At 38.1% G+C, this 13,075-nt stretch overlaps 2 protein-coding genes across 4 annotated transcripts in view; one reads left to right on the top strand and one right to left on the bottom strand.

Moving 5' to 3' along the window:
• RASSF6 (Ras association domain family member 6) overlaps positions 1–13,075 on the top strand; it is a 38,724-nt gene that overhangs the window by 23,286 nt on the left and 2,363 nt on the right. The window contains exons 4-10 of one of the 3 annotated variants that reach the window (XR_012377940.1): positions 142–239; positions 1,533–1,717; positions 5,433–5,534; positions 5,870–5,921; positions 10,697–10,815; positions 10,920–11,017; positions 11,120–11,707. Coding sequence is in view for 2 of the 3 variants with exons in the window: in XM_073891784.1 (XP_073747885.1) it covers positions 142–239; positions 1,533–1,717; positions 5,433–5,534; positions 5,870–5,921; positions 10,697–10,815; positions 10,920–11,017; positions 11,120–11,195 (730 nt within the window). In the remaining variant the exon portion in view is untranslated. Of the gene's footprint in view, positions 1–141; positions 240–1,532; positions 1,718–5,432; positions 5,535–5,869; positions 5,922–10,696; positions 10,816–10,919; positions 11,018–11,119; positions 12,756–13,075 lie in introns of those variants that run through there. The other 2 variants (XM_073891784.1, XM_025887618.2) reach the window with 2 other exon arrangements.
• LOC112835512 (alpha-fetoprotein-like) overlaps positions 5,955–13,075 on the bottom strand; it is a 58,689-nt gene continuing 51,568 nt past the window's right edge. Inside the window, exon 14 of the mRNA XM_073891783.1 lies at positions 5,955–6,007. Within this exon, the coding sequence (XP_073747884.1) occupies positions 5,996–6,007 (12 nt within the window). The 3' untranslated portion in view covers positions 5,955–5,995. The remainder of the gene's footprint in view (positions 6,008–13,075) is intronic.

Raw genomic sequence — 13,075 nt, 5'->3', positions numbered from 1 at the left:
TATAATTTTAATAATATCATAAAATTGTCATAATTTAGGATATGCCTACCTATGAAGGCCCTCAGTACTATATTAATACTATAAGTCTGAAAACCATCATGAATAAAATTGATGTCATTTACAAGATGTATTACTTTTCAGGGGAATGACACGCTGGGGAGAGTTTGATGATCTTTACCATATTGGTGATCTGGACAGGACCCAGATTCCAGCGTCTGAAGCAACAAATTCCCAAGAAGGTAAGTATCACATTCTTCCTGATGGAGAGACTTCTTTTTTAATGTAAAGCATGAATCCTAAATGTTTCTCTGAGATTTAACATTTTACACACCACTATTTAATAAAAAAAAAAAAAATCTCTTAGGATCATACTAATTTAAGTCACTACAGTGCTCATATGATGTTTAAGAACCTTACTTTACTATTTAAAAAACCATTTTTAAAATTACATCAAATCACTTAAATTTACTAGATTAGGGAAAGCTAATGGTTTGAATAAATTTGTATACATAAAATTCTTTAATATTTTCCCCAAGGATTAGGATCATTTATTATACTCAGTAGCTTTTTATGTTGGACCAATCCCCTCAGATTGGATTCTACATCTTTTTAGAAGTTGAATGTTTTAGTTAATAGATAGTCACATAACACCACTTCCCAGAAAGAGGCAGATATACTGGAATCACTATATTTGATAGAGTAATTTCAAGCATTGATTTTAAAAAGAGAAATCAACCTGAACATCAGAGAAGTTCATATCGAACTTGACAAACCAATGGTAAAGCGCAGCTCCTATGACATGTGACCTCGGGAGCCATAATGATGATGTGATGGTAGTAATATTAGTAACTGTCACTTACTGAGACTCTGCTAAGTGTCAGGCCTGACATCATGTATCTTACATAGATTTGGTTTTCATATAATACATGGAGATCCAAGGAGAAAGGAGAGGATGACTGAGGCTGGGGGCAGAGTTCACGTTTCTGGGGTAGTCCTATTACCAAGCTGACTTCAGACGGAAAAGGGTATCCTGCTGACATCATTTTCATGAATCAACCAACAGCTTCCAATGTTTATTTATTTTTTCCAAGCCTTTCTCAATGCAGTCCTTTCTGCCATCTCCATAACAACCCACATTCAATAACAAACATGATGCTCCTTCCAAGATTCCCTTATCTTTGTCTGATGGCTGTTGGCATCTTTTATATAAGGGTCCTTCCTGTTAGCCCTTTGAAAACACCCATCTAAACCCAGGGGAATCCCAGTTTCTTGGCATCAAAGCTACCATAAATCTATCGGTATCTAAGCACCAGTGCTAGAGAAAGATGAAATATCTCATGCCTATTGGGTGATACGCTAATTACAATAGGAAATTTTTTAAAATCCCAAGGTAAAATGGAACAGTTTCCTACTGTTTGAAAACATTATAGTTCACTGCTTAGCTACATGTTTTCTTATCAAATACATATACAAATCCACCCAAAGAGGTAGGTGGCTAAATGATATGGCCTTATAACCTTTATTCTTCCCAGGTCATTTATCTTATCACAGTAGCACTCTGAAACCTTATGCAAAAGAGGAGCCAGAATCCCCACTGCTCTATCGCACCATGAGCGAAGCAACCCTGGTGAGAAAAAGGATGAAGCCTCCAATGATGGATGGAAAAAAGTTACAGAAGCACAGGGCCTCTATTAACGGGCACTTCTATAACCATGAAGTGAGTTATAATTCCATTCATGTCCTTTAAAATAATGTCTGTTTTTCTAACAAGATCACGCAATTCGACTTACAATTAAAAATAGCCATTGTAAACTAGTGGTCGTGTATCTGATATTTATCGGGTACTCTCTATGTGTTAGGTATTAAACTGTTTTAAATTGGATTTTGATGAATTATCTCATTAATCACTAAAACAATCCCATGAAATAGGTACCATTATTTTCCCTTCCTTAGATGCGTTCATTGAGGGTCACAGAGGGTAAGTAATTTGTCTTAGGGCACACTCCTTTTATTTATTTATTTTTTATTTTTTTATTGTTATGTTAATCACCATACATTACATCATTTGTTTCGGATGTAGTGTTCCATGATTCATTGTTTGTGCATAACACCCAGTGCTCCACGCAGAATGTGCCCTCTTTAGTACCCATCACCAGGCTAACCCATCCCCCCACCCCCCTCCCCTCTAGAACCCTCAGTTTGTTTTTCAGAGTCCATCGTCTCTCATGGTTCGTCTCCTCCTCCGATTTCCCCCCTTCATTCTTCCCCTCCTGCTATCTTCTTCTTCTTTTTTTTTTCTTAACGTATATTGCATTATTTGTTTCAGAGGTACAGATCTGTGATTCAATAGTCTTACACAATTCACAGCACTCACCATAGCACATACCCTCCCCAATGTCTATCACCAAGCCACCGCATCCCTCCCACCCGCCCACCACTCCAGCAACCCTCAATTTGTTTCCTGGGATTAAGAATTCCTCCTATCAGTGAGGTCATATGATACATGTCTTTCTCTGATTGACTTATTTCACTCAGCATAACACCCTCCAGTTCCATCCACGTCATTGCAAATGACAAGATCTCATTCCTTTTGATGGCTGCATAATATTCCGTTGTGTATATATACCACATCTTCTTTATCCATTCATCTGTCGATGGACATCTTGGCTCTTTCCACAGTTTGGCTATTGTGGACATTGCTGCTATAAACATTGGGGTGCACGTGCCCCTTCGGATCCCTACATTTGAATCTTTGTAGTAAATACCCAGTAGTGCAATTGCTGGATTGTATGGTAGCTCTATTTTCAACTGTTTGAGGAACCTCCATACTGTTTTCCAGAGTGGTAGCACCAGCTTGCATTCCCACCAACAGTGTAGGAGGGTTCCCCTTTCTCCACATCCCCGCCAACATCTGTCGTTTCCTGACTTGTTAATTTTAGCCATTCTGACTGGTGGGCACACTCTTTTTAAGTAGCAGCTCTGAACTTGAATCCAGCTGTGTCTGAGTCCAGACCCCAAGTGTTAACCAACGTGATGGGTGAACCCTGTCTCAGAAGCGGCTCTGCGCCAAGCACTGGGAATAGCAAGATGACTCAGTCCATGTCTTTGCCATCATGGAACTCAGGTCTCGGGCAAGGAAACCCATACATCAATCAATGGCATTTGAATAATGCAAGTACCACAGGAGAGATTGGTTCAAAGTACATTTGAACACTAACATTTAAATAAAGAAAGAAAACCAGCCGCAGAACTGTTATTCCAATAAATCAAATTTCTCATTTCACCACATTCCATTCCAGGCCTTGTACATATATACATATTTTTTTATGCAAGCATAGTTATACTTTAGATATAATTTGTATTCTGATTCTTCACTTAATGTGTTAAATTTATGTGTTCCTTTCCACCGTTTTTGTAAGACATTTCACTTTGCTGAAGGTAGGAAATATATGATTTTTTTCCCTAGAACTCAAATTTTTCATGTCAGGTACTTCAGCAATTATTCATCCATTCATTTAATAAATACTTAAAAAGCACTTACTCTGTGCCAGGTATCATTCTAAGCCCTTTAATACAAAATATTAACTCATTCATCTGAAGCTTTTCTCCTGGAGGGCTTTCTGCCTTATTCCTTCTTCTGCCCTTGGGAACATAGCCATAGTGTGCCTTTGGAGGCTGGTGGGGAGAAACGTCCCTTGTGAATTCTTTGATCAAATTAGACACTTTTCTGGCTCCAGAATTTCCTCTTAGCCATAGAGTAATATGGACAGTCCCCCAGAGATGTGCAACTACCAATTGCCCCGGTTTCTGTGCCTCATAATTATGCTGTGTCATCATCTTGTGGGGGTGATTTGTGTTAAAGAAGCCTGTGAAAACCCCCTGTTCCAAATGAGCAGCTTCCAGATGGGACACCCCCCCCTGCGCCGCTGTGCTAAGAATGACATTCGCCCTAAGTTGGCAGCACTGTAGAGTGGCTAAGTGCTCGGGTGCTGCAGCTTGACAACCTGATTTCCAATTCTTGCTGAGCAAAGTTAAAAAATACCTGCATCTCTTAGCTGTCATTCCTTCACTACTTCCTACTTTGCAAGGTTGATGGGACTAAATGGAATGAGGTGAGCTAAGCGCTCGGCACAGTGTGTGGCACAAAGGAAGAACTCAATTTACATTAGCTTTATTGTCGTTGGTTGAAAGAGATCAAGCTGGAACTACACATATGTCCTACAGATGCCACAAAACAAAGTCCCAAGCCCCAAAGCACTGTATCAATGGATGTGCCGTGAGAGGCATCTAGGAGTTTAAGTTGATATAGTTGTAAGATGTGTTTTAATGTCACACAACCCCATGAGAACACCAATATTGTCAGGACATGAATAACACCCATATTAGAGGCTTAGATTATGGTATTTGTACATAACTTAAGACTATTGACCTGACCTGTGGTATATTTCTATCCTTGCAATAAGAATAAATGATTTTCTTCTATTGTGTGTTTTGGCCAACAAAACTAATCAAACCCTCTGAAAAACATGATTCCAAATTCATTGTATGTTGGCACTTTGGAAGGGCTCTTGGAGATCATCTAGTCCCATGCTCTTATTTTATAAATGAAATCCTAAAGAGGCCTGTTTAGGCCTTAATGTTAAGTGGCTTGACAAAGTTGGAGTTAGAAGACACTGTGATCTAAGTCCTATCCTAATCTAGTGCTGTTGCCAAACTCCATAAATATTCTTCATATAAACAAAATGAAATCACATATACCCTCCCCTCAGTGCCAGATGAACATATGGGTCTCCAGGGCACCATAGAACTCATCAGCACTGGTCATACGTGTCACAGAGTGACTCATCAATGCCTCACAATGTGCACAAACATTGAATTTTCTCAAACTTAGCAAGAGTTTATTCCAGACATCCTCCATATATCTACTTCAAAAAATTATTTCTATATCCATATTTCAATTCATACAGATGCTCCATGTCTGCTGAACCCACCTCATTTTAGAGTCTTGGAACACTATTTGTATTACTTTTTATTTGTGTTTAGTCATAGTTAATTTATTTTAAAATCTTGAACCACAGGAAGAATGGTCCCTGTTTGGTGGGAAGCCTGCTTCTCCCTCTCCCACTCTCCCTGCTTATGTTTCCTCTCTCACTGTGTCTCTCTCTGTCAAATAAATAAATAAAATCTTAAAAAAAAAAGAAAATGTTTCGAACATCCTCAAATGATGTTTTACCTAACTTACTCTAGAAACGATGTAAAGCTGCTTAAAAGGATACGTAATATCCCAACAACAACAAAGAAAGCAAGCACAAAAGAACAAAATTTTCAAACTGGTGATTGGAGATTTTTTTCTTTGCGCATAAGAAGGCCACGTTCAACATATTGATTCTTGTTAGTATGATGTAATTTTAAGAACTTTGTTTTCTTCCCAGACATCGATTTTTACTCCAACCTTTGGATCAGAAACTAAGGTCAGAATAAACAGTAATATGAGGACTGAAGACGTAATAGAGCAACTTCTCCAAAAATTTAAGGTGATCTTTATTATGAAACTGAGCTATAACTCTCTTGAATATAATTTAACTGTAGATACACAAATGCACTCTTTGGAAAAAGACCTATGAACATGTCAATCTAAATTAAGTTGTTCAGTTCTGAAGGATCCTCTTATGTATCATATCTTTTCATAATTGAGCCTTGAGAAATTACATTATTCCTAAGGAGTAGAGAAGTTTTCATGTCTAAAAGTGCAAAATGAAAGTGAGGAAACAGGTAGATAATCTGGATCTGGTTAGCTTAGAAAACATCTGACAATGACCAATCCATCAAATATGAAAGAATTCATGTTTTATTTTTTTTCCATTGACAGATTGAAAACAGTGCCCAAGATTTTGCACTTTACATTATTTTTGCAACAGGAGGTAAGCTTGATCACTCTTTTTATAGGATTCCGGAATGCTGTAGTTTTCTGCCCGTGGGGAAGGCAGAAGAGCCATTAAACCACATTCTGTGGAAGAAAGGGAAGGAAAGGAGAAAGAAGAAAAAGGGGAGGGTGTTTTAGAGGGTTATTTATATTTCACAATCTCAGAGGAAGATGACTCAAGAATAGGGTACCCTAGAAGAGCTTATAATACAAAAGAGTTTGCTTGTTGGCTCCCAGACATTTAATTACCTGAACGTCAGTCAGAGCCCCGGGGTGGGGCAAAGGGTTGTCTGTGAAAGTTCCCAAGAATTGTTATGCATTGAAGTCCCTGATTCCTATACCTCTTTTTGGCTTTCCCTTCTCATTCTAGCTCTCACTGGAGTCATCAATGCGTACCATTTCTCTTGTCATTACCACTTTCTTAGCACAGTACCTGCCACACTGTAGGAGTGTTCTCTCTCCCTCAGTAGAGGCAAATATGCACAACTCGGGGGTCGGGAGCAGAAGGTTAGCAGCAAGACATTGGGAAGAGGCTACATGTGAGGTGCTGAGAGCAAGGATGAAAGAGAGATTAGAGAAAAAGCTAAGGCAGTACTGAATGAAATTTTTGAAAACCCTAAAATTGTTAAATTGTAGAAATATCTCCAGTTATAGTTTAAGTGTCAGAATGTTTGAGGTGGAAATTGAACAGAATAAAATAATAATTTTTGATCCCAGGACAACTGTAAGAAAATGAAAGTTGGGTCTTTAAAAATATACAAGATTTGGGGTGCCTGGGTGGCTCGGATGGTTAAGCGTCTGCCTTCGGCTCAGGTCATGATCCCAGGGTCCTGGGATCGAGCCCCGCATCGGGCTCCTGACTCAGCGGGGAGTCTGCTTCTCCCTCTCCCTCTGCCTCTCCCACTGTTCATGCTCTCTCTCTCTATCTCTGTGTCTCAAATGACTAAACAAAATCTTTTAAAAAATAAATAAAAGTAAAAATATACAAGATTAAAGCCCTTATAAATTGAAAGCTTAAAGCATAAGAAATATAATATAAATTTTAAAAATTCTAAGAGTGTGTGTACATATATATTCATATTCTCCTTGTTTAGGAAAAAACTAAAAGGTATAAAATAAAAAGCAGAAGCAGGCTATAAAAATGTAAAAGATACAAATAGATTATGAAAACTATCAGATAAAAGATTAATACCTATAATATCAGAGTTCCTGCAAAATTATAACAAAAAGACAATTCAATGAAAATAGAACCCACAATGCAATATTATCTCACATTTAGCAGATTGGCAATATGTTTCAGAAGGATTCTACCTATGTCTGTGTGGTGAAGGGTAAAAGAGTATTTTCATGCAACTCTCGTGAAAATATGACTGTCTTTACTTTTTTGGAACTCATTCTAACATTATTAACATTTACAGGATACATATCCTTTAACCTGGCAATCCCACTGGTGAGAATCTACTCCACAAAAATAAAAGGACTAATACCTACAGATTTATGTGCAAGGCTATTTATAATGACAAAAAATTAAAGACAAAGTCACCTGTCATGGGAGAATGATTAAATAAGTTGTTGTTAGGCAGCCATTAAATGGAGTGTGTTAGATGTATACCAGTTAAATGGAGGGAATTCCATAATATCAATTATGTGAAAAACTCAACATGCCTAGAAATGTCTATAATATGATCGCATTTTTGTAAAAGAATTACAAATCCCATTTCAATATGTGGTATATAAGATCATATGATCAGGGAGAAAGGTATGAAATGATAAATATCAAATCGTGAACATCGATTACCCAGCTGGGGGTTAGGGTGATGCAGAGTAGAGTACAGAGAAAGGAGGAACACAGAAGCAAAAAAAAAAAAAAGTAAACCGTTTTTAAAAACATGGCTACAGTACAAATAGCAAGTTTCACACGACCACCTTTCTGTGTTGTGTGTTTGTGTGCACGCATAAAGATGTATACGAAGGGATGGCCACACGAAGGGTAGGGCTGATGATCTCAGAGTTCTGGGGTTCCAGGTGCTTTTTACTTTCTGTCTTACACTTGTTTCCGTAGTTTCAACTTATAATAGCTTGTGTGGGTTTTTTGAAACTTTATTGAGGGATAATTGGGGATAATTGACAAATATAATTGTGTACACTTAAAGTATATAATGTGATTATTTGATATACTTTTACATTATGGGATGATTACCAAGATTGAGATAATTAACACATCCGTCACATCACGTAGTTAAAGCTTTGTGTGTGTGTGTGTGTGTGTGTGTGTGTGTGTGAGAGAGAGAGAGAGAGAGAGAATACTTCAGATCTACTCTCAGCAACTTTCGAACATACAATACCATATTATTAACTCTAGTCACCAAGCTGGACATTAGATCCTCAGAACTTATTCTTCTAATAACTGAAAATTTGTACCTCTCTCACCCTCTCTTCCCTCCCTGACAGCAGGAGTTATTTTTATAATCAGAAAAAAATGTCTATTTTCACCACAAAAATGTAGTTCTTTAAAATTTTATCTGTAAAAATCACATGGTTTTTTTTTTTTTTTTGGTGTCAAAAATTCTCGTACATAAACTCCAGAAGGTAATCATAACTAGCACCTGTTAGGGATCAGGAACAGAGAAAAGAATGGAACCTGTAGCACCTGTTTAGGTATTAATCTGTAAAATAGAGACAGGTGCGTTTTCCACTAAGCCCATGATCTATAACAGTGTTTTTCAAATTCTAGTGCATTTCTGAATTACCTGAGAAGTTCATTAAAAATACAGATTCCCAAGCCATCCAGATCCAAGAATCCCAGTCTGGGAATATGTATTTCTAATAATTATCCCAGAAGCAAATTCATGAAGCAAGAAACCTTGCTCTGTAATATTAAGAATGCAACAAACTGAGGATGCAAAACCAAGTTACTATAAGATGTAGAGGTCAGAAGAGGCTTCTAGTGGGTGAATAAGATTAGCTAAATTACCAGGTTTCTCCCTCGCTTCAGAAATGTAGAGGAATTAAAGCAATGAACTCTGACTCTGTGGAAACAAGAATGGATAATATTAACTTTAATTTTGCTCTAGATCCTCTCCAATCCCACCCAGGGGATGAGAACAGTTCTGATTCTTAAAACTATTAAGAGCCCAAGGTAATTGATTTCATAAATGACAATGTAGAAAGGACTAACTGGTCTACCCTTTTCCCCTTTCAGTCTATTTCAACATAGCAGACAGACTGTTTTTAGCAATGTAAGTCAGACAATATCACATCACTTCTCAAATCCTCCAGTGGTCTGTCTTCCCACAGTAAAGCCAGAGTTTTATGCTGGTCCCACTACATGTTCTCTTCAACTTTGAATAACCCTTCCTTCATCTTCATGTTGGCCACCCTGGTCCCTTGCTGCTCTTTGATAGCATTAGGCATGCACTGACCTGTAGGGTGACTGACTTATTTACTTACTCTGTTTGGGACACACTTCCCCCAAATGGTTCCATGATTCCATACCTCATCTCCCTCAGTCTTTATTCAAATGTTCTATCTTCAGTGAGCCCTTTCTCAGCCACCCTATCCATAATCGCATATGTGTCCCCTGTACACACCTATTTACACATACACATTCTTCTACCCCTTTCCTTGCTTTATTTTTCTCCTGAATACTTATCACTAATACATGATGTGTTTTATTGGTTTATCTTTCCTTAGCCTCTCTGTCCTCCACTAGAATGTAAGGTCCATGAAGGAAGTGATTTTATTCTGCTTTGTTTTATAAGGTGCCCAGCACAGAAAACAATGCCTGAAACATAGTAGGAACTCAAAAAATATTTGAGGAAGGAGAAAAGGAGATGAATGCAAGGGCACTGTGTTTTGTTCATGTTTCACTCTGATAAAAATGAAATTGCAGATGTGACACTATTTTGACAGAAAGCTGGAAGTGCTTTGGTGGGTGGGAGTATTTATAACTTTTGGAAATTTGAAGTTCTGGGAATATGCCAGATTGGAAGTTACTTTCTTTCTCATCTCATTATTATGGCTGAATGGATGAAGCCCTCAGATGAATGAAATAATAAAAATACCCATGATGTGAAAAACATTATGAATATATTTTTTTCTTAGATTTTATTTGTTTGACAGAGAGAAAGAGAGAGAGAGAGAGCATGCACACAAGCAGGGGGAGGGGCAGAGGAAGAGGGAGAAGCAGACTCCCGGCTGAGTAGGGAGCCCAACGCAGGCTTGATCCCAGGACCCGAGAACCATTACCTGAGCCGAAAACAGACACTTAACTGACTGAGCCACCCAGGCGCCCCTATGAATATATTTTTAAGGAAGATCCAAGGATTGGATTGGGGTGAGAAACAAGGGAATCATTGAAGATAATTACAAAGCTTTGGACCTGAACAACTGGGAAGATGGAAATACAGTAACTGAACTAGGAAAGAATCAATAAAAATTTGTTGAGTGAATGAAAAATTATAAAGAAGTTTTTGGGTGTGTTGCTTGATAAAAGCATAAGTAGAACTAATTTGTCTGAACATCTGAACCAAAGGCAAGGCTGAATTACCCGAGATACAAGTCAAATTTAAGAGATAGCAAGAGATAGGAGTCCATTTGTAGTTTTTTTTTTTAAAGGTTTTAATTTTAATTTATTCATCTGAGTAAGTGCCTCCTGTTGTATGTTTTTAGGTCTTCTTCCAACGTGAGCTGAAGAAAGAAAATGAGTGGACAACGTATCTTTCTCTCTAGGATGGATCCCTGACTATGGTTGATTCTTGTTTTCCTTTGCAGAGCAGAGAAGGCTAAAGAAGACAGATGTCCCCCTGCTGCATAGGCTCCTGCAGGGACCTTCCAAAGACAACGCTCGCATTTTCCTCATGGAGAGAGATGCAGAAGAAATTAGCAGTGATGTATGGATCCTGTCACCCCGAATCTGTCTTTGCTTTCTCCTGACTCAGCACCTCTCACAGAATCTGCTTGCTTTTTGGTTTCATTTTGTTTTTTCCCTTTCCAGGTGGCTCAGTACATTAACTTTCATTTTTCTCTGCTGGAATCCATCCTTCAAAGATTAAATGAAGAAGAGAAGAGAGAGATCCAAAGAACAATAACCAAGTAAGTCAGGAGCATGCATGCTGGGTGCCTATTCCTTTAATAGGCCCAGGGCACAAAATGTGTTCAATTTTTAATAACTCTTTTTCTCCTTCTCATTTTCAGATTCAGTACAGAAAAGGCAATTATACTGAAATGTCTTCAAAGTAAACGGGTAGGAAAAACGGAGACAGCGGTTTAGCAGCACAAGCTGCAATTGCTAAAACACTTCAACAGAATCAGAGGGATATTACTATTTGATGAATGCATGCATTTGACCCTTGCATGCATACAAATATATACGAACTTGAATCTGTAGGAAATTGAATGTCGAAAAAGCTTGTCTCCCTTTGAAGTGATGAGGTTAACTAGGGTTCACAGTTGCACTGAAAGGGGCTTGAATTTAGTTTCAGTAACTGAAACAAGCTTGGATACTGTGTATTCCAAATACTTTAATAGTAAAACACTCAGTGAACTCGAATCTAAATGGTGTCTTCATATGTCCTGTAACTTAAGCTTCTTTTAGCTCAAACTGTCAAGAGAACTAGAGCATCATCAACTGATTCTCAGAAATGATTCAGAAGTAGAAGTTGCCGGCTCTTGAAATAAAAAAGAAGCACATTCTCACCCTACCAAGGAATCGGAGGGGGACGGTGTTTTGCAGCTCCCTGAAAACTCTAGCATCTTTACGAAATCCAGGACTGTCTCTATATGGTTGGTGGCTTTTGGCTATCTGTAACATTAGAGCTATCTGTCCTTTGGGATGGAAAAGCTTATGGGCTCTGTTAAGAGATGTAAATTGCAATTTTCTCAACCTGGGCCCTTTTATACCCCACTCTGTTCTATTCATGACTTTCAAAAGTATTATTAAGCATTTTTAATGTCAGTTGAAGTAGTTTTCTTCATTTTCCAAACAAGTATGCCACAGAGATTTAATATATTTAATCAGCTAGGACAAGATTTGGCCCACAGTAACCATTTGTTGCCAAATGAACACAACGGATAATGCAGAACTTGTAGCTGAAGGTAGGCAAGGGATCTGGAGTTCTGCTCTTTTTCTCCAAGACAACCCAGTCCACGAGACAACTCTCAAGGTACTTAAAAGTCGGCTGAAACCGATTTGAAAACAAACAAACACTGAGAATGCCCACAAGTATCATCTATGATTTTATTTATGAACTCTACGTTAGAATGGAGTTGTAAGCAACACTGTTCAATTCTCTAAACTATGTCCATTTGCATTCCTCCTAAGCATTGTATTAAATTGTTTGGGTATATTACATGTACTAAGGGAGAAGGGTTGTATGTAATAAGCCCAAGTTGGAAGATTAGTTATCAAAATTAAAATGCGACACCTTTTTAAGACAAAGGTATTACTTCTTAGTGGCACCAAAACCGAAACCTAAACCAGATGAAAGTAAAAGTGGGCTATGACCTTCAAGTCCTAGGAAATCTTCTCTTGAGGAAAACAGAGCCTTGCTTCATTATCCTTCCAGCTATCAGTTAATAAGAAAATGATCTCATCTTGCCAAAATGGGGCAAATGAAGTAGTTAAAGTTCAGTATACTTATAAAAAATTTTAAGTAGTGTCAAGTGCCTGCCATAAATGACAGATTAATCATTACTATATTGAAAGTCTACAAGATATGTAAGAAAAATACCAAGATGTGGATAGAAAAAAAAAAGAAACCACATAAAAAGTAAAATCACAGGAGAGGAAATACAAATAGCTACCATGTGTGTGTGGGGGGGGGGACTTGTATCTTAATTTAGGTGATCATCAACTGTATTAGTCTGTGTCCAATAAGGAGACAGAAACAGTAATCTAAGCAGAAGTTTAATATAAAGAATTAAGCTGGGATGATAGGAGAATAGAAAGAAAGAGAGCTCTAAAGGGTACCCTAAGGCTGAGGAAAAGGACCCCAAAAAGGGAAAGTTTGGAATCAGGAATTCAGAATTCACCAGGGAGGCTGTGGTTGCAGCCCATGGTGGAGAAGTTTGCTGCTTGTCAGCACCACAGTCATAGGACAAACGAGAACAGCCTTTTGGGGTGTGGAGCAGCTGGGGTAAGTGGACACATGT

The sequence above is a fragment of the Callorhinus ursinus genome, unplaced genomic scaffold (assembly GCF_003265705.2).
Source record: "Callorhinus ursinus isolate GAN/ISIS: 27379988/994484 unplaced genomic scaffold, GSC_fseal_2.0 scaffold4, whole genome shotgun sequence".
In the NCBI taxonomy this organism is placed as follows: domain Eukaryota; kingdom Metazoa; phylum Chordata; class Mammalia; order Carnivora; family Otariidae; genus Callorhinus; species Callorhinus ursinus.
The sequence above is the reverse complement of the archived record's forward strand: the minus strand, read 5'-3'. Positions and strand labels throughout refer to the sequence as shown.